This window comes from Daktulosphaira vitifoliae, unplaced genomic scaffold (genome assembly GCF_025091365.1).
Source record: "Daktulosphaira vitifoliae isolate Bord-2020 unplaced genomic scaffold, ASM2509136v1 Scaffold_3, whole genome shotgun sequence".
NCBI classification, from domain to species: Eukaryota; Metazoa; Arthropoda; class Insecta; order Hemiptera; family Phylloxeridae; genus Daktulosphaira; species Daktulosphaira vitifoliae.
In genome coordinates, this window is record NW_026099574.1 from 25,575,663 (window position 1) to 25,597,469 (window position 21,807).

Genomic DNA, 21,807 nt, shown 5'->3' on the forward strand with positions numbered 1-21,807 from the left:
TATATCGTACTTAGAGTACTCAAGTATAGTAACTCAAAATTGACAACTTTTTATTTACTTGTTTATATATATTTTCTTATAATTAAAATGCACAAATACTTAACAATGCAATAGCATATTATGTCGTATCTACACTATTTAATTCGTAATACTGAATAATATTGTTTATCAATAACAGAAAATGATAAACTCGTTTCATGCATTAGTATGGTATATTTTGAGTTACTACACTAGAGTACTCAAGGTGCCGATAGGATATAGACAACTATAATGCTCCCAAAACTGTTCTGTACATTCTTATATTCCATTGACAATGAAAGTGTGATCAAAATCACACTTCTTGTTAACTTTGATATCAAAAGTTTCTAGGATTAAATAAATTTTTAAATCAAAGTTTTAATTTTCATAATATCTTACTACATTTTTAACTTGCTTCAAGTTAAATGATAAAATAATATATTTTCACGTCTATTTAAAACCACACTATATTTTTAATCTAAGAAATAATAGTTGAAAAATTCATTTTATTATTGATGCTTAATATTCTTTGGAAAATTATGTGAAACATTTTTACGCAGTAATTACTAGTGCTTAAACATCTTGAAAAATAAGTTTGTTAACAGTTCATTTATGTTGAGCTAGATAATGAATGAAAAATGATGGAAAATAACGCCAACCAAAATTTATTCAATTTTAGTCAATTGCCTGACCTAAATTGTAACTTTGCTATTTAAAAATTTTACTTAGACAATTTTTTATAATTATTTAAATCATTAAATTATGAAACGAGTATTTTAGAATTTATTTCTGCTTAAATATATATACATAATGTGTGAAAATATTGAATTAAACTTCAATATATTAAAGTATAGATATTATAGTGTCTAATTTCTGTGCTTCAGAAGGACTGATTTATTCTCTCTTCATAAAATTATATGCTACGCATGAAAAGGTAGAGACAAATTTTCTTAATAAAATACTTAATTGTTACTTTTTGGCGTGTATAAAATTTTAAATATATAAATAACAATACTATCACATAAATTATAATGCTAAAATTAGCTACAACTATTAATAATTAGTTATAAACATAGCCTAAAATGATGTTGATAGTTCAGTACCACGTCCATAAAATAATGTATGAAATTATGCGGCACAAATACATGTTTTGAAAGATATATTTGAGATGAACATAATGTTGATGTCAATCAGCAATTAATTTATTTTAATGAATTTTAGACATCTATTGATAAAAAATATTAGAATAGCGATTATCATTTTCATCTTATCTATATATGATCATTTACTCCTTATCTTACTAAGAGAAGGTATATTTCACTACAAGAAATTAAAATGATTTTTATTATTTTTTAATTTATTAAGTAATCTGATACTTTACAGTCTTCCTACATAGTACTATATTATTTATTGTAGACAAACTGGATCAAAAAATGGCAAATCCTATTATTGGAAGAAAATCTACGCGAAGAAAACAGTGGACTTTGCTAAGTAATAATTTTTATAATTATTAATTTTAGATTCTACCAATAATTTTAGCCAATATTCCAAGTATTTGATTGACAAAAAGTATTGACTTTAGATTATTTAATTTAAATTACAGATCGTCCTCAAAATCGATATAATCGTTTTGGAAGCTATTTAGCTGAAGATGGTTGGCCAGATTCACAAGTTGATTTAGCAAAACAATTACTTAATGAGAACTGTGGTATGGTATTTATAGTAAAAAAACATTTAAAAACATTATTCTTTATACTTTGATGTACTTGGTCAATTGATTTTAAAAAATATCTTATGTTTTTTGTTTCATTCTTTTTTATCTCATTAAATTTGTTTTTAAAATTTATATATTTATAGATGAAGAAAAAGATATGGAAGAAAATGCTTCTTTAGGTGTTTACTGGTTAATTAAAGCATCATCCCAAGGGCACAAAGAAGCTACTGAAATTCTAAAACAATGTTTGGAAACTGGAAAAGGTGGACAATAATTTTTAAATTTAAAATTATTCTTATCATATGATGTTATATTAGATATCACATATTTTATTGTACTAAAATTATTTTACTTATACAGAATATCCTATTTTAGTTTTTTAATAACTTTGATAGAGCTAATATTTTATGTTATTTATTTTTTTTTAATAATTTTTATTGTTTTAGATTATATTAAAGCATATTTTTTAATGTTTTTTCTATTAAAGAAAATTTATTTATTTTTTTTATTTTTTCCAAAATTTTAAAAAATTTTCTGAGCTCTTTTCTTGCATTAAATTTTGATAGGTTGATGACAACAACTTAGGAATATATACCTATCCTTAAGTTGTTATTGGCCCTTCAATATTTGTGTTAGAAAAGACTAAAAGATGACTATTTTAAAATTAAAAAACATTAAACATTTTTATTTCATTATTATATTTCATTAGAATCAAATGATAAAAATAGGCTTTTAGTATAATCCAAGTTTTAAATATTTTTTATATATTACAAATTTGAAATATTTTTTTTTAAAGTATCTGCTGGATCAAAAACTATCAATGGTATCAGAACCTAGTGGAACACCCTTAGAAAAATAATTCATTGTATTATTAAAAATTTAATTATAGTAATTGTTTAGGTATTAATGAACATAATTGGTTAGATGTAAAAGTTTGTCTTGAAACTTCTCAAGAAGATAAAATCATTCAAAAAACAGCTCATGAAATTTTTGACAGGTACCTTACAAATTTAGTATAAAATATAATTTAATTATAATATATAACTTTAAATTATAATTAAAGAAACTTCAAACATCTCAACCTGATTGAGTATAATTTTTACAATTATTCATGTTTTAAAGAAAAAACTATCTTATATGTATTTCATTTTTGTATATTATGTTTATTTTGTAAATCAACTTATTTTCAGGTTTTTCTTTTTACTTGTTTATAATATTTATTTTTTTATATATTTATCTCTAGTATGTCAGCTGGAGAAGATTTTATTACTAGTGATCAATTAAAAGATGAAATTAATCAAGCATGCTGCTCAAATAAATTTAAATCAGACATAATCAAGCTAAATAACATAAGGTCATCAAATTCAAATTGTCAAGGTAAACTTTTTATGTAATTTTATTAGTGATTTATTTGAACTAAGCGAGAAATAATACATTGATTAATTATAATATTCAGCATATTATTAAAAAATAATTTATTTAATAATACAAATCTAACCCGATTTTCCATAGCTAATTATGAAATAATTAAATATTTCTTATTTCTAATCAAATCATCAATTTTAAATGTGATAAGTATTATAATATTTAAAATATGTTAGTACTTTTTTTTTATGTTATTATTTTGATTCAATTATTATTATATCTTTACGTAACATTACTTTCATTTTTAGATTGGAAATCTAGAATGAAAAAATCTGGTGAAAAGCTAACTGAAGATATTATAATTAATGCAGCAAAAGATTTTTCTCGTGGACAGATGCCTTTAGTACAAAAATTGCTCACTATTGAAGAAAACAAAGATGCCATATCAACTACTTGTGATTTATTTCTTCAACCTGTTTACTTAATACAATCTTACAACTTATGTTTGCAAGAAAGACTGAACAAACGTTTTACAAAACTACCATTTAATCCACTATCATATATACATGCACCAACAATGTTGTTTACATTATTAAGTTTTATCTTGGGTTGGGAAGGAATTCGTACAGCCACACCATATATTCTTTACTATGGATCATTATTTGCTATGATAGCAACAACCATATGTGCATTATGTGCTAAAAGAGACTTTGGACGTTTTCGTCGTTGGTCAAATTTATTTATAACTTATAGTGGTGGTAGCCTGAGTGCTCAAGAAGCTGAATATCAACATTTAATGAACACTCTAAAACCTTATGTTTTTTTTTTTGCATCATTAGGAATACATTTGTTTTTGAAAACAATAGTTTATTCTAATATTTTGTTTCAATCTGAATTAACAGTTGTATCTTTCTGTCTCACCTTTTATACATTGTACTCTTTTTCAGTAAGTTTACTGATCATTTAGTCACTAAATAAATAAATAATGTATAATTAAAAAATCATAAATTTAAAAAAAAAATTGTTTTAGTTATGTGGTCCAAAATTAGGCAAAACCAACAATTTTGATTTTATTGCACTATTATCATTTTGTGTTAATGTTTTGGCAAAATATCCTTATGAAACAGATGCAGTTGTTAGTAAAGATTGGCGGTTTCTTAATTTACATGTACCTACATTTGCATCTTATGTTATTGGTTTGTATTAACAAATTAAATACAATTCTGTAGTTATTATTCAAAAGTTAACTTGTTAACTTAAACAGTTTTTTAAGAGGATGAATTAAAATTTAAATTATCAATAGCATCTGGTCAAATTCAACATTAATGTCAAAAAAGTTAAAAAATTACAATACCTTCCCCTTAAAATTAATTTGTACTTTTTTGATGCAAAATAGAAATTATCCTTCATTATACATACAATAAAAATGTTAAAAAATAATTTTTGTAACATTAGCTTTTGGATATAAGCCACTGAATTATAAAAAATGTTGTATTTTGAATTATTTTCTAGGTAACGGAGTTGAATTTTGTTTAAATTTTCGAGCATTATTTTATTTAATAATGCCAGCAATAATGATAAAAATGGCTGCTCGAAATAATTGGCGTGGTATTTATACTGATTTAATACCACATTGTATGACATTATCATGGTGGCAAATAGCCTTAGTTGCATCTCAAGGTATATATAAGTAATAAAAATAGTATATTAAAATCAATTGTTTCTGTACTTTACAGAAACTTATAATCAATTTTGTAAAAATTTTATTTTTATGTATAGAGTCAACGTGGTATGGTTTAGTTCGTACAATATTAGCTTTGGTTTGCATGTTCATACTGTTTCCAATAACTGGTCTTTGCTTACCATTTATTACTATTGGAAATAATTTTGAAACTCTTTACCAGATCATACAGTTACCTATTATGTTATTAATTATGTGGTTATTTCATATTGTTTTACAATATTTTAAACGAAAAGGATATCACACTGAAATATTCTACAATTATTTACGGGTAATCATTTTATAGTTTAGTAACTATATTAGTTTAAACATTTTAAATATATTTAATAGTTTATTAAAAATAATAATAAGCAAATAAATTGTAAACAGGGTGATTTTTTTATCATAGTTGACAAAGTTGACACCCATACAATGCATAAGAGATTAACTTAAAAAGTATTAAAAAGCTAATAATTCAAGAATAATATTTAACTAAAGATAAACAAAAAACAAATGTTTAAATTATTAGCTTCGATGTGAAGCTGAGAAGGTATTGGTTTTATTATGATGTATTATTTTTTTTTTTGTCTATTACCACTTTTTCTCAGCTCTCACCAAATCAATTTCTTTCAACGATACGTCAAAAGATCACAAAACGTATCTAATCGAAAACTTTACCTTCAAAAATTGAAAAAATTTCTCTTGTTCCCCGTAAATGGGGGAAATCTCCAAAAAAATTATAAATTAAAAAATCGCTAATTTTTGACATTTTTTAAATTTTTATTACTTAAAACTGCCATAACTTTCTTAAAAATGAAAAAATCAATATAATTTTTTTTATAGATGCTTGATGTCTTTACCTATCATATGGTGTATTTTTTTTATAAATCTGACCCTTTACCTGCCCACAGGGGGGAATTCAAAATGACTTTTTCAACTTAACTTTTGAAAGTGTTCTGGAAAGTCTGACACTTTTATATATATTTTAAATTAAAGCTAATGTAATATACTTATCATGGACAAAAAAATTTTCGGACTTTATTTTGTCTTCAGGGTGAAATTAGTTACCAAATGCTATTTTTGTGTGAAAATTCTCGATTTTATATTTTACATTTTTAATCTTATAACGCTATAATTTATTGAAAAGTGTATGGATTAATACAATTTTTTTATGAGAAATAATATTTATATCCCTCTTTCATTCGACATACTTTATCTTAATTGGGATATTAATAAGAAAATAGCAGATCATGTAGCTTTTGTAATAATCCACCAATTTTTTAAAATTAAACACTATCTAAAGATTTGCATCGAAGCGTTTTTTTTATAGTGATTTTAATCACTGTCAGATATCATTATACTTGATCCAACTATGTCACGTCTCCACTTTGCCGCGACCTCCCTGTGCTAAGTTTTTATATTCTATAAGTAATTGAGATTATGATAAAAATATCACTCTGTGAAGGTGTCACACTAAAATTTACTTATTTGAATAATTGTTTATATGGTCAAATTAGTAAATCACGGTGGGACACTCTAACAAATACATTAACAATATATTGAATTAGAATAAAATAAAATTTTGAAATAATATTCATTTAAAGAAAAATGTTTGATATTTTTAAAAAAAGTTTTAGAAATTTCTATTAATAATAATATGATAAAAGGGATCTTTATAGCATTGGTAATATTGATATTTTTTTTTATCCTAATATATTAATTAAATTAATATTTTTTAAACTTTTTTTAGATTTCTATAGTTTTTGTTGGTATTATTTTATGTGTATTAAACAATTATGAAAGAATACAACATTGGCTTGAATCTTCTACTGAACATCATTTGTCTTATAATGAATATGCAGAGTATTGCAAAAATTATGATTTCTTAAATTCTGACAATATAAATTTATCCAGTGATATGAGGTGTTCACAACTAATAGATGTCAGTGTACAATGGGATGGTTATGTCAAATCTAGTAAAGTTGTTTCAATATATAATCCAGTTTTAGCTATTTTGAGTGTTTTCCCTAAAGTAATGAATGCAATTATAGTTTTATTATTAAGTCAAAATTAAACTAAATTTTTTTAAATTAATTTTAACAGGTTTTCACAAACCCTCTGATCTGTCTACTAGGTGAACGTTATCCTTCATGTTCCAACAATTTAGGCTGTAATGTAAGCTCTAAACTATCAGATCTATGTCATTTATCTCAATGGAACAAATATACTTATGAAATTGAAGTAGAAATCAATAACAATGGTGGATGGGGAACAAGTAGTGAAATTGCAGTATTGTTGACTAGCAATGAAAACATCCTATTGGATAATGCTACTAAAAGTTTAAAAGAACACGACCACATTTGGTTCTCAGGTAGATTAATAGGCAGTTCAAATGGTGTAATTATAGCTAAACGACCTTCAATTTTTGTTTCATCTATTGGATGCTTGGCTTGTTCAAGTGGACCAATAATGAGTAACATCGAACAAAAGTCACTAGAAGATGAGTTTATTAAAAATATTAAAAGGCTGTTTCAATTTATTTTATATCCAATAGTGTTGTTTAAATAATTTTGTGTCTATAGTTCATACTAAAAATACTAACTGATAAAATAAAAATTATTACTTGATGAACATATAGTTGAATGTTAATTTGAAAAATGTATTAAATTAAATGTTAACTTTTATTAATTATAATTTATTAAACTATTAATAATTTATCGTGTACTAATATTAAAATATTATTTGAATTTAATCATGAAAAAATTTGTAATTAATATGAGTAATTTAATATTAATTAAAACAAGTAAAAATACTCAGTAGTGTTCTTTAAAAAAGAAAGACTATTAATTAAATTAATCAAGAAAAATGAAAACATTTTTATTTATGACTCAAATTTATAATTATATAATCAAATTATATAAAAAGATAGATAAATGTATACAACTAAGTTGTAATTACTTACCAAAATACACAAACATTTATTTTTCCACGTATTTTTATCTCATGAAACATTTGTTTTTAAATATCACAGGTTCATATACAGTTAAATTTAAAATATATTAATATACATTAAAAACTAAATAGTAATTGCTACAGTTTTCAAACAACATTAATTAATAAATATAATGGGTCATTAACAATTAAAATGAAAATGCTAATAAATAATATATATGACAAAATAGTTTCAAAAATGAAATAAATTAAAAATGATACACAACAGGACTAGACTATACATTACTGGTAACCACATTTTAAAGTCCCAAGTAGTAAAATAATAAAAAAACAAGAGTAAACAAATGATTACTTGTTAGATTTAAAGGATAATCATTACACATATAGAAAAACTATATTGTTATTTAGAAATTTATAATGTAATGAAAAATAGTTTAAAATATTGGACTTTAAGAAAGGGTATTAAAAAGAATTATACATATTTATATAAGTTATAAAATTACTTATTAAAAATATTGTACTAGTAAAAATCTTTTAACAGATTGTATACTTGTGTAATTTACATTCAAAAACATAAATTAATTTTGTTATAAATTAAATTTATGGTACACTGTAATTTTAAAATTTTTGAATATTATTGATAGAAGTAACTTGAACTGTACTTGAGTGTACAAGGTCATTACTAGCACCAAGCATTTCTTGAATTTCATCCATTGATTTACCCTTAGTTTCTGGGACAATAAAAATAACGAAAAATACACCAAAAATGCTAAACATAGTAAACAACCAGAATGTGTTGTAAATATAAATAGAAGCTACCAAAGATGAGTAGAATTTGGTAACAAGATAAGCAAAAAACCAATTTGACAAACAAGCAATTGAACAGGCAGTACCTAAAAGAAATAAAAAACATTAACATAGAATTATAGTTAAATAGAATTTTTTTTTTATGAAATATAATAATCACCCTTTATTTGTGCTGGAAATATTTCTCCTATTAACATCCAAGGAATAGGACCAAAACCAAAAGAAAATAGTATAATAAATATACACAATGATATTAATGGAATAAATCCAATTGAGGTTACATCATAGTTGGAATTTTGAAGGTAAAAGAACACACCAATCAATGCTGTACAAATACCCATAACTAATGCTGAACTTAGAAGTAATATTTTTCTTCCAAGTTTATCAACAACAAGTGTAGAAATGTATGTGGCTACAACAGACATAACACCAACAATAATTGTTGATGTGCTTGCTTTCATATTACTTCCAGCTGCCTGTAGTAATATTTTAAATTAATGATTGTCATAGAAAATAGTCATTGTATTTTATTACTGTGAAAATGTTCGTAGCATAAAATATAACAGCATTGCAACCCGAAAACTGCTGCAAAAGCATAACTCCAAGGCCAATAAACAAACCACGTTTAGCTGGAGTGGTTTGGAATGCTTTCACAATTGAAATTCTTTCTCTTTCAGTCTAAATTTTTTTATATATAGTTAAAAATTTAACTTAAAAAAAAATAATTTTACCTTTTCAAGCGAATCATGCATTTCAGAAAGTTCTTGATCAACTAAACCATAAGGACCTCTGAAATATCTTAATGATGATCGTGCCTTTTCAACATTTCCTTTCATTAGATGAAAAACAGGTGTTTCAGGTATTAAAATTATCAAACATGCATAAACTATTGGAAAGACAGCACAAGCAATTGACAATCCAAATACATCAAGCTAAAGTATAATACAGTAAATATGTTAATACTTTCTCAATATAATAAAACTAAAAGTCTTACATATTTTCCAGCAACATAAGTAAACAATATTCCTGTAACAATTTGAAGTTGGAAATAAGTTCCTAGTGTTCCTCTTATTTCTTTTTCAGCAATTTCAGATGTGTACAAAGGAACAATAATGGAGTATGCACCACTAGCAAATCCTGTTAGGACTCGTCCCAAACACATAGACAATACCTGATAACAGTCTATAGTTAATTAATTAAAAAATATAATTTAATAAAAAAACTTACTGATTCAGCCCATATGATCATTGCCCAACCAATTAGGCAAGGAACAACTAATAGCAACATCATATTTTTACGTCCTAATTTATCTACAAGCCATCCAGTTAATAAACAACCAAACATTGCACCTAGAGGCATACATGATCCAATCCATGAAAGATCATCTTCTGTGACTGTAAATGGATATTGACCATTTTTTAACAATTCTCCAGTTGGAGATGTCCATCCTAGAGTTGTACCTGCTATAAAGCCTCCAATAGTTGCTATTTCACATAAAATTCCAAGTTAATAAAAAAAATATATATTTTTACTCTATTAAGTTAAAATTATTATACCTATCAAAGCAGCCAAATATTGAGTCCATTTTTTATTATGTGATTGTTCATTTTCAACGAGGACTTGTTGGCTCATTCCAATTTTTAGGGAATCCATTTTATTAATAAGAGGGCTTTTTTCGCTAAATTTTTCCTGCAAAATTCAGTACAGATTAAATACATTTTTTCTGATTATCATAGTCACACTTTTTCATAATTTTATGATTTAGATATAAAATAATAAAATAATTGGTATAGTGACATTAATATAGTTAGAATAAAACACAACTTTAATATTACTATCAAATCATAATACTTATGCAAATAATAAAAGAACATTTTAAAAGATAATTCACATATTAAAACTTATTAAATACCTGTATAAGTTCTTCGCTCATATAATTATAGTCACCAAGAGAGTTCTCTCTTTCCTTAAAAACTGTGATACTTGATACATTATTTGAAAAACTAGTAGAAGGCTTAATATCAGCCATGGTTTTTAATATTGAGGGAAAAGTTTTTTAATAATAAATCATCAATACTTTTATAAAAGTAAAATTATCATTGTCTACATATAAAGAAATACTTCTCTAGACATTATACATAGTAAAATAAAATTTTGTTGAAAGTGAAAACTAGCCAATAGCTTCTCTATCTCGCAATTTGTTACACACATAAAACTAAAATAATATTCATTATTCTAACTTATAATTTTATGGTCTTCTTGTTTTATAGGTACTGCTTCGTACCATAGAAATACATAACGTGCTATTTACACATAACATTGAATTCAAATTACTGTTGAAAAAGTTAAATTTTAGATAACACGTATCAATTCAAAAAAATATTGGTAAATTTATAAATCATATGTGGTGCAATTATCTCTAAAGATGTCTTCATACCACTGCCCCCTCTTAGGAAATCAAACTAATTCAATTTATACTCTATGAACGATTTATACAAAAATCAAAGTTAAATTTTCCCATGGTATTTTATACAATACATATGTTACATATATTATTATTATTATTACAGCATAATTAAAGTAATTTAGGTTTTTATGAAGTACCTAAAAAAGACAGTACTTGCCTAGCTACGAGTTGACTAAAGTATTATTAAAACAGTAAAAGAATGATTTAAAACTATTTAATTTATAAAATACATGAGTATGAATAGGGACTTAAATGCTCTGTTTTCAAGAAAGTGGTTTTTATCAGCCAAGTAATTAAAATTGATGAGTACAGCTCATACTGGTATATGTGCACTTCGCTTGCGCTACATACCCGCTCTATGTATGAAAATGCTGTAACAAGTAAACGGTGTCCTTTAGACAAAAAAAATGCATGAAATTTTTTTATATCACTTTATTAAAATAAAATAAGTTTTTACCATTTAGGAAAATTATATTATGGTTTTTATATCTGTAGGGATGAAAAAAAAATTATTTAACAACATAATGATATTATCATTAAATTTTGAACCAAATATTTTTTACATAAATTTAAAATTCTCTATGCATTAGAAAGTTAATGTATTATTCTTAATCGTTTGCCTGTATTATTAGTAGAGATATTCCGAGTATTAAATACAAGTAATGTGTACTAAGTAAAAACTGGGTAGTCAATTGTTCAGTATAATTAAACTAAAAATGTTAAAATATTAAATATCCAATATTCCCTTCTCAAATAAAAACCAAAATATAGGTGTAGGATAATATTACAAATAATTTTTGTGAAGTTATTTACCTTTTGGGTTAAATAAATTAGAATTTTTATTTACTCAATAATTGAAATAATTGTAGATATAATAGTAATTACATATTTGGACAGAAGCATTTTCCTGAATGCTCTGAAAATGCTTTTTATACATTTTTGTCTAACCTGGAAAAAATAATTAAAGAGTCTACATCATACAGTTTATACATATAGACTTCCATACTCGAGGATTTTGAAGAATTTACATTTGTTCTACATACTAACATTTTAATATAAAAATGATATTTTTCAAGTATAAATATTTAGTAATTTTTAACATATTTAAAAATACTTTGCAAAAAAAAAGAATTTTACAATACAGTGAGTATTTCAAGTTTTTGGACATCACTTTGATTTTCTTGGGCTAAGTAATGTATTATATTGAATAAATAAAATGTAAAATAAATTTTTAATTATATATAGAGTAATTAAAAAAAGTATTTTACTGAAATATGATGATAACAAAACACCGGGTTAGGACGACAAACATTAATTAAAAATAATCCCATACGACTTCATATTTTTTTTTAAATAAAGCCACGTAAAATACCGAGTACCGAGTTAAAGCAGATTCTCAAAAAAGAACGGGTACACCGCATATATCTAATTATTAGATTCAGTGACGCTATCAGCGTGGAAGTTAACATTTTTACTTTGCAAAAGCATCTGTGTCGCTCAGCTTAAAACCGTCTTTTTATCTGATTTGTACAATCTAAATAAAAATAGTATATTCAAATGCTCATAGAAATATCTGTTCAAATAAGAAATTATGCAAATCGTAATTGGCGTTTAATAAAGAAACGCGAAATAATATTTCATTCTCATTATTTAAGGTGAANTTAATTATTAGATTCAGTGACGCTATCAGCGTGGAAGTTAACATTTTTACTTTGCCAAAAGCATCTGTGTCGCTCAGCTTAAAACCGTCTTTTTATCTGATTTGTACAATCTAAACAAAAATAGTATATTCAAATGCTCATAGAAATATCTGTTCAAACGAGAAATTATGTAAATCGTAATTGGCGTTTAATAAAGAAACGCGAAATAATATTTCATTCTCATTATTTAAGGTGAAATCGATAATCTTCATCACGCTTAGGTTGCACTCTACGGAATTTCACGTGACTCACAGTTTGAGAATTTTAAAAACCATTGACAAATGTTTTAATGCATGAAAATGTATTATATGTATGATACCACGTATTATGTGTTATGTTACTTATACATATATATCATTTTTTTTAATATTGTGATAATTCAATCATTTCTGTTCGATTATTGTATTGTGGTTATTAGCCATCGTTCATATAGAAAATTATTTTATTTAAAATAATATAAACCAATCTTCAAGTGACAGGTTCAATAAAGTCTTATAAAAATCAGTACATATGATATACTACCACTGAAAAACATTCATGTTATTTTACAATTACATGACGCCAAAATCAACGAACCGTACAGCCGGAATCTAATTACGATGTTTATGCACGCGGAAAATAACTAATGATAACATGGAGTGCTTTTAATGTGCAGTAGTAAACAGTAGTTATACATTTATGAAAATTTTTTTATGAATTTTTTATAGTTATGAACAATAGTTTATAACTGTAAGTGTTTGATGTATTGTTTTAAATAACAAGATAATATACAGATTCGTTAAAAAAAATAAATATTAAAAAATTATGTTTTTGTTGTCATTTAGTGCTTTATATAATTTACAAAAAAAGGCCATTGATGAAAATGTGTTGAGCCAGATTTAGAATTTTGAAAGTTCAAAGCAAAAAAATAATAAATTGTCCTGTATGATAATTTGAATAATACTCTCAGTTAATATTATTGTCCTAGTGGATATGGGATAAGAATACTTCCACGGCCCCTTTGTCATTCGTAAGAGGCGACTAATGAAGTTGCGTCAGGTCGTCAGTCGGCGTAAAATTTTTGTCAAAAAGTATGAGGAGTCCTAAACAGCACTTGAGCGACCCCAAGTAATTGGGATTATGACGAGGAAAAAAAACTTCCAGTATAAATAAAAAAACTATTAAAATAATTAATTTAATAAGACATTTTTTTCTTTTATGTTAAGCAAGTATTTAGTTATGTACTTACTGGTTTAATTGATCCTTTATTACATTTTTTAAATAGTTATTTGAAGAAATTAACACGTATTAAACTAATTAAACATATGAACAATGTCGGTTTATTAGACTAATAACTAGAATTATTTAGCTATTTATTATCTTAAAATAGTTAAGTAGCTATTTAAGATAATAGAATCCCTCCTTTTGATTTATAATATTCGAGACGCAACAGCATGTAAACTGAATTAGAAAAGGACTGGTCCTTTTCAAATTAATTCGACGAAATTAATGATCTGATAGATTTGTAAATTAGCAATTGCAACTGTATTTGTTTTTTAAATATAGCATAGTATATTATAGTTAAAAAGATATGCATTTTTATCAATAATTAAATAGCCGTCATAACACTTGAAATCATTCTTTAAATACTATATGAGTTGAAATAAAATTATGACAACCCAACGCGTGCCATACCAAATCAGTTATATTATTATCATCGATAGCAGTTATTACCAAAATTCATTAAGATAATAAAAATGTATTTCTAGAGTGCATTGTAATGAATATTATAACGCATAAATGAAAAAATGCACTTAACGAATAAAGTTAAATAAAAGATATAACTCACACTTCAGAAATATTGTTGTGCTATGTTCAAAATACAGAAGTATTTTAAGTAGTATAGGAATATAATTTTAAGAATACAATTTATACAAATAATTAAGGGTAGTCGTGAAAAATCAAAGATTTTTTTTGTAATGTCGTTATAAATGAAGAAATAATAGTATTTTAAGATAGTAAAACTAATAATAATAAAAAACACTTAAATATTTCAAAATATTAAAAGTTGTTATATCTTTAGCAGTTCTGATAAATAGCGTAGTCAGAAAGTTTCCAAGGGGGATAATTTTTTACAAATAGATTTTTACTAGATTATTAATTAAGCATGCTAATTCTGAGGTTTAGAAAAGATAAACTCACAAAATAAAAATAAAAAATTTTAGATATGTTTATCTAAAATTTAAAACTTTGTCAGGTATATTAGATCATGGTAATAATTTTTTCATCGTCTTAAAATTTCAACCACTATAATACTATAATGGTTATTATAGTATTATAACTTTGTTTTACTCAGAGAAAAAATGATACAAAGAAAATAGAAAAGTGATATAATTAAAGAATAATAATTTTGTTTTATAAAACATCATTTTACAATAAATACAAAAATACTGTCTTGTTTGAAAATTTAATTTTGCTTAAAATTTATTAAAATGGCAAAATTTGAAGGATAAATAAGAAAATTAAAAGTAAAATAATTAATCATTGTCATAATTAGTGTTTAAATCTTGGCGTATCTAAAATAATCTAATCTATGTATAAAATTAAAAGAAAAATAACAAAATATTTTTTTTTAATTTTCAGAATGTTTGCAGTACCAAGTAACTAAACCTATCGTGTATAATAATAAATTATTCGCATATCACTTAAAACAATTAAGAGAGATTACCAAACAAATTTTGGTGGTATTCAAGTTTTAATAGATATTTTGATTATTTTCAATTTAATTAGTTATTGATTTTTTTACAACAAGTTTATTATAGAAAGTTACTTTCCAAAACAATTCTTATTCAATGATCTTAGTTTATGTTATTCGATTAATAAGTGAGTGTTTTAATGATTTTTCAAACAATGTTAGTGATATATCAACTACTATAAAAGAATAGGTAGGTAATCCAAAATAAAAATGTATATTATGTAATTATTTATTTGATATTCTTTTTATCTAGTTTTACTATATAAAAGACAAATGGTATTGTATGGCTTTAACATATCGCACAAAAAAATATTAGTCGCCAATCATTTTGGTATGCAATTATTTTAATACTCAATAAAATTTTTTTAGAGAAAAGAAACTTTTTTACATTTTATTGTCAAGCATTTTTTTTTTATAGTAAATAACAGTAAGTAAAGAAAATTAGATCGTAAATTATAATTATAAATATCATTTTTTGATTAGAGATGTATCTTCGTTAGTAAATAATAAGAACATTAAGGGAATTTAATTAAAAGGATCGTTTTTTACGTAATCAAATTTTAATTTTTTGTGATATCTAAAATTTAATCGTATGGTTACTGCGATTATTAAATTATATTTTGTTAGATGTATTAATATTTCTCTAATACTCAGTAGTCAACAATATTTTTTATAACATTGCTATTAAATTTAAAACATAATATAAATAACATATATACTATATCAAATAACATATTAACGTTAGAAAAACGAAATTTAATATTTAAACAATTGAAAAAAATTATATATACTTAATTAATTTTTTAATATAATTATATTACAGATAATTGGTCAGATAAAAGAAAAATAGATATTATTTTAGAAGCAACAACAGGTATTATTAAGATAAAAGCATTTTTCGAGGAATAGATTTCATAACATGATACTACTTCATATGAACTAACTAAAAAATCAAAATCGAAAAAGTTGATTATTGCCATTTTTTCTTTGTTTCCTTTAAATTTATATTTAGTTACTTGCAGTAGAATTATCCTTTCTGTTTATTTGATGAATGGTATAAATATTTGTTTATACAATAGTTACGTTTTATTATAAAACTAAGCACTTGATGTTTTAAATAACATTAGTACTTCTTTTGTAATTAATTTAAATAATTTTTTTATTTTGAATATAACAATACAAAATGTGATTAGATTTTTTCTAAATTTATTAATAAATACATAAACTATGTATAAAAAATGTTGCATATTATAGTTTCAAAAACCTTGAAGAGGGATATTTATAGAAATAAATCTAAGGTATATTTATGTATTTTTTCTTATGAGTTCTAAAATTGAAGTTATGATTTATTTAGGATAAGGTAGATTAGGTTGATGAATGGGAAAAGATGACGAATTCAGTATTTCATAAAATTATTTAATTTATTAAATAATATAATTTATTTATAGCAGCACATCCTTACTAACATAAAAACCTCTTGAGGTACATTTCGTTTCTCACTAATACTAACACACGATCGCGCACTTTTAGTTGTGGTTAAAAATTTATAATTAGTGTTACATACCAAATTTAAAACCATTTCTAAATTTCAATTTTTGACTTTAGAGACCGATTAGTCTAATAAGACAAGTTGTTGAAACGTCTTTCATTTTTTATACGAATAATAGGTACACAAAAAGCATTAAATTTGATTTTGTTTTGAATGATGTATATATTTCGTTTTAATGTATAAAACTACAATACCTACTTTTTTTTTTTTGTAATTTGTATGATTTTTGGCTCTAATTTCCAATAACTCCTAAAAATCAGAATTTCGGAAAGTTTTTCTTTTTTTATCTTAAAGAACATAGTATTAGCTTTAGATTTAAAGTGGGCTTTTTGGAATATTATCAATTATTAGAAATAAAAACGTTGGTATGATTTATAAGTCCTTAGAATATTTTAATTAATGGTTGGATTAAAAAAAAGTTGTGTCGATAAGAAAAATGCTTAAAGTATTATCAATAAAAATGTCGCAATAATTCATCCATTATTTTTTTATATACCAACATAAAAAATATAAAAACACGGGTGAGTAAAGCCATTAATATCAGGAAAGAATTAAACATTTGTCAATTATATAGATTTAAGAGATTAAATTATATTTCAAAATATAGTTTATTTACTAGAATTTTCAAAATTTAACTCTTCTATTTGCGCGATCAAAGCGTTTTTTGTATAGTTTGATTGACATTAGTAAGAAGGTATTATATTATATGACGGTATTTTATTGAAAAATAATAGAAAACTGACATGGTATTCAACAATATGAATCATCTAAGTCATCAGTATAAGTTTTATAAATCGGTGTAGGCCTATATTTTATTATTTATGTAAATATATTTTCAATGTCAGCGTAAAATTACCAATTATTTTCTAGGTTGTACTAATAATTATTTACAATAGTGATCAAAATAAGTACAAGAATACACTACAGCATAGATCAGATGAACCACCAAGGCGGAACAGGACGTTAGTCAAATAAATGCGGTAAAAAAATTGTTATATTTGTAATACTATTGTCATTAGTATTATTTATTTTAAATGAGCAACCAATCAAGCATTAGTCAGGGAAGATCTAAATGTTTGTTTTTTAAACATAAACGTTTGGTATGATTAAATTAATTAATTAAAACAACATTTAAAAAAATATAATTTAGTTATGACCTACGAACAAAATGTGTTTTAATTGGATTTAAAAGTTCGATTATACTATAATGTATAATCAACTAGATGTTCTTAGGAAGTAAATGAATTACTATTATTTATTATATTAATATTATTACAGCCTGATGAACTACTTAGCAGCAAGTTTAAAATAATAACTTGCTAAAATATTGTTATATATAACAATATTTTAAGTAGTATCAATCAAAATTTACAAAAACTTGGCGATAAGACAAAAGTGCTTAATATTTTTATGGTTATCGGAGTACTTTAAAAGTAATATTTGATTTATCTAATTTTATAAAACTTTAAAATTTTTAAGACGATATTTTGAATAAAATTTGATTACGTCATTTTTATTAATTACATAAAACTAAAAATGAATGATGGAGAAATATTTTCGAATAACATTTAAATTTCATAACTGAACTTAAAAATATTTTATAGAAAATTTTAGTTAATATTACTTAGTAGTTATGCGTAAAGCATTGTATATGGAGGTATAAATTAATAATGTGAAATTTTGTTGAGTGTTTGAAAATTAGAATGAACTAATGCTAAAAAGGGAAGTTTAATATCTTAAAAATCTTTTTGTCATAGTTTTTACCATGGTTATTTAAAAATTAATTTTTTGAGTTAATAATACTTATCCAACTTGGCATTAACTAAAAAGACATTACTTAAATCAACTAAGTAATAGACAAACTTTTATGGTGTTTTTAAGTATAATAAATAAATTTTTTTATAACAAAAATTAAATACATCAGACCAATAAAATTATGAACTTGTAACTGGTAATAAATTTAATATAAATTAACAATATTATACACAGGGTCAAGTTCTGAGTAAAGAAACATTACTAGTACAAATATTTACTCAGTACACCGATCGCAATTTAATTAATATACTAGCCATAAATGAACTGATTAAGGACACAGCATTGTCATTTATTACCATAGGTTGATAAATTAAAATAATATATATATAACCCAACCTTGAAATTAATTTAAAATTGAAAAGTTTTATATGTAATATTTATTTATTTTTTAAGTTTCTATTATTTATTTGTTGGCAATAAAAAAAATTAATTTATGGCACTTTATTTCATTTGGTATAAAAATTTTCAAACATTTTGCATAAAATGGTACAATTAAATAATATATTTAAAATTCCTTGAATTTACTTTTCTTAAAAAATATGAATATTAATACAAATATGGTGAATAGAATTTAGTATTTTATGTTTAAAACATTAAGTATTGCAATATATTTTAAGTTTATTCAATAAATCTGCTAAAGTATTACATCGGTCTTTACAATTTTCTTATTTATTTCCGTACTTTTTCATAATATGACAGATGAGGAAGAAAGAATATTACATTATTTCTTCCTCATAATTAAATAATATACTTAGAATTTTGTTTCATTATTCCTTATATTCGTTTTTTTAAAAATTCACAAAACCCAGAATTTTATAATTTATGTTAGTTCTGAATTTATTTAAGATTTATATAATATTAAAAATTTTAATATTTCTTTTAAAACAATTAATTCCTCAAAATTAGTTTCGTATACATGTATCAGTACAGACTGCACCCATCTGAGCTGCATACCCACTCTATGTATTGAAATGCTTGTAACATTATAAGTACTTGACCTAAAATTATCATAGGCTCGTTTTTTATAAGAAAAATGGTTAAAAAATGGCTATTAAAATAATGAAAAATAAAAAAATATTTATTTAAATTTTTTTCTTCTTAATGATAAATAATAAAAATATACTTTAAAGGTAGTCTAAGAAATCAAGTTATTTTTTAAAATAAATGATGATTTGATCAAAATTTATAAGTGTTGCCATTTAGATCTGAGAAACTCTATAGATAGAACCACTTAGTAATCTTCTTACATCAATGATACACGTGAACTCTCAACTTATGGTGTACTAATATTTCAAAAACAAGGTTATTTTAATTCACATTTTTACTGTATAATAACGAATAAGAAACTTGACAAGGAAATACTTTTGATTCTCGACATTTAGAGATTTATAAGAAACATTTAAATAGGTATCCAGTATCGCCAAAATATTTTTCTGCAATTTCAAACTTTGAAATAAAACTATATTTGCTTTAATTTGTTTTACTGTTTTTCATACAAAATATTTAATGTACAATAATATTCTATTTCAATAACATTTACCTTTAAGTCCCCGTGGTTTTTAGCGTTATTGCAATTATGTACATATTTATTTATTTGGTTGGACTTCAATGTAATTTTTTGAAATACTTATCATTAAAAATTCATTTTTCTTTAAATTTTAAACAGAATATTGTTTTTTATTAACATTAATTTAGTAGTTTTTATGATTAGGATTATAATCAATTTTTTTAAATATATATATATTTTTATTGGAAACTGATTTTAAGGAATTCATATACGCATAAGATGTATTTATACATAACATTGATATTATTAAGTATTAAAAGTTATTAACGTTATCAGTTAGATCTAGGACACTCTGTATATTGGTATAATGACAAGAAGTACATCTAAACCTTATGAATAATTTTTTGTTTAAGACTTATTTATCCATAATTATTTTCATAGTAGTAAACGTGATTACAGACTACTTAACAGGTATAACTACAATATGCTAACATGATTAAGTCAATTATGTTTAATAAAGTGATTTTAAATAATTTATCCATAAATCATCGTTTTGTTCATAAGTTACTTAGGATTAAGTGTTTTATTTAATATTTGAGAATATATCTAAATGTTCAACTTATTTCTACATGATAACGTCTTTTTTAATAATAATTTGAGATAATTTTTTTTAACAAAAAATAATTGTTTTACTCTTTTTCAAGAATAAAAAATAATTAAAATATATAATATACTTGTAGTGTAAACTTACACTAATTACATAAAATTAGTATTATCTTATGTTTGTTTGAAATTTTCTGGGGGTTTAATGCTCACTTAATAATATTTAACTACTTAAGGATGAATGTATATACATCGAAAATTGGAGTTGAGGACTTTTTGAAAAAATTGAAGATGAATATTTTCATAAATTAAAGGGAAAAGTTGTTCAATGTCTAACCTCCCTTGGGCAGTAAATAAGTATAAATTAAAATTTGTTTGGTTCTAAAAAAAAATATTTTTAATATTAAAATGTATATTATATATACCTGAATAAATAAGTAACAATATAATTCGTACTGCGTGCGATTCGAATTTGGTTGCTAGATATGTATGTGTATTTTCGATAGGAAATTGTAGTTGTAGATGATCGGTTGAAATTATGATATTCTCAATTAGATCACTATGATTTTTGATCAAATTGAATAATAAAAAACTCAAACCGTTTTAGAAAACTATCAGCTACACTCCAACATACAATTTGAAAACTGCCAACCTTCCCGGACCGCAGTCAACACAGAACTAAACATTGGGTCTGCGGCGTGGCGCAAGTTTTTATAAGTTTTTTATTATTAAATCAAGCAGCATAATTATCATTAATAGAGACTACGGGCTATTCTGTTAACCTTCCGCATAGGCTAGTAGTTCACCTAGCTGCAGACGTCTCATCGTTTGACGGAAGAACAGTTAATACGAGTAG

At 23.9% G+C, this 21,807-nt stretch overlaps 2 protein-coding genes and 1 long non-coding RNA gene across 5 annotated transcripts; 2 read left to right on the forward strand and 1 right to left on the reverse strand.

Annotated features, from left to right (window-relative positions):
* Window positions 1-1,119: 1,119 nt before the first annotated feature.
* Window positions 1,120-7,501, forward strand: LOC126902593 (wolframin). The gene is made up of 12 exons (XM_050680027.1): window positions 1,120-1,328; window positions 1,435-1,509; window positions 1,622-1,726; window positions 1,876-1,995; window positions 2,633-2,729; window positions 2,976-3,109; window positions 3,406-4,043; window positions 4,128-4,293; window positions 4,610-4,777; window positions 4,877-5,109; window positions 6,568-6,849; window positions 6,921-7,501. Exons 1-12 carry the CDS (start codon window positions 1,229-1,231, stop codon window positions 7,383-7,385), a joined length of 2,583 nt encoding a protein of 860 aa, XP_050535984.1. The 5' UTR covers window positions 1,120-1,228; the 3' UTR covers window positions 7,386-7,501.
* Window positions 7,502-7,669: 168 nt separating this feature from the next.
* LOC126902595 (facilitated trehalose transporter Tret1-like) lies at window positions 7,670-21,640 on the reverse strand. 3 transcript variants are annotated; one of them, XM_050680031.1, is made up of 8 exons: window positions 21,377-21,640; window positions 10,133-10,265; window positions 9,804-10,060; window positions 9,571-9,747; window positions 9,308-9,508; window positions 9,111-9,254; window positions 8,737-9,052; window positions 7,670-8,662 (listed from the first exon to the last, which is right to left on the reverse strand). In XM_050680031.1, exons 2-8 carry the CDS (start codon window positions 10,227-10,229, stop codon window positions 8,388-8,390), a joined length of 1,467 nt encoding a protein of 488 aa, XP_050535988.1. In that variant the 5' UTR covers window positions 10,230-10,265; window positions 21,377-21,640; the 3' UTR covers window positions 7,670-8,387. The 3 variants fall into 3 exon arrangements, with proteins under 3 accessions (XP_050535988.1, XP_050535989.1, XP_050535986.1); XM_050680032.1 differs by lacking the exon at window positions 21,377-21,640 and adding an exon at window positions 13,972-14,166; XM_050680029.1 differs by lacking the exon at window positions 21,377-21,640 and adding an exon at window positions 10,489-10,962.
* On the forward strand, window positions 15,392-16,573 carry LOC126902599 (uncharacterized). Its single transcript, XR_007703264.1, has 3 exons — window positions 15,392-15,667; window positions 15,731-15,808; window positions 16,301-16,573. It is a non-coding gene; the product is annotated as an uncharacterized LOC126902599 (long non-coding RNA).
* Window positions 21,641-21,807: the final 167 nt, after the last annotated feature.

Bases quoted from the DNA above. Each gene is read 5' to 3' on its own strand.
- LOC126902593 (XM_050680027.1), top strand. From the start codon at position 1,229: ATGAATTTTAGACATCTATTGATAAAAAATATTAGAATAGCGATTATC. The intron at 4,044-4,127 runs GTAAGTTTACTG...AAATTGTTTTAG, and splicing joins ATACATTGTACTCTTTTTCA to TTATGTGGTCCAAAATTAGG. The intron at 4,294-4,609 runs GTTTGTATTAAC...ATTATTTTCTAG, and splicing joins ATTTGCATCTTATGTTATTG to GTAACGGAGTTGAATTTTGT.
- LOC126902595 (XM_050680029.1), bottom strand. From the start codon at position 10,605: ATGGCTGATATTAAGCCTTCTACTAGTTTTTCAAATAATGTATCAAGT. The intron at 10,061-10,132 runs GTATAATAATTT...TATGTGAAATAG, and splicing joins ATATTTGGCTGCTTTGATAG to CAACTATTGGAGGCTTTATA. The intron at 8,663-8,736 runs GTGATTATTATA...TATTTCTTTTAG, and splicing joins ATTTCCAGCACAAATAAAGG to GTACTGCCTGTTCAATTGCT.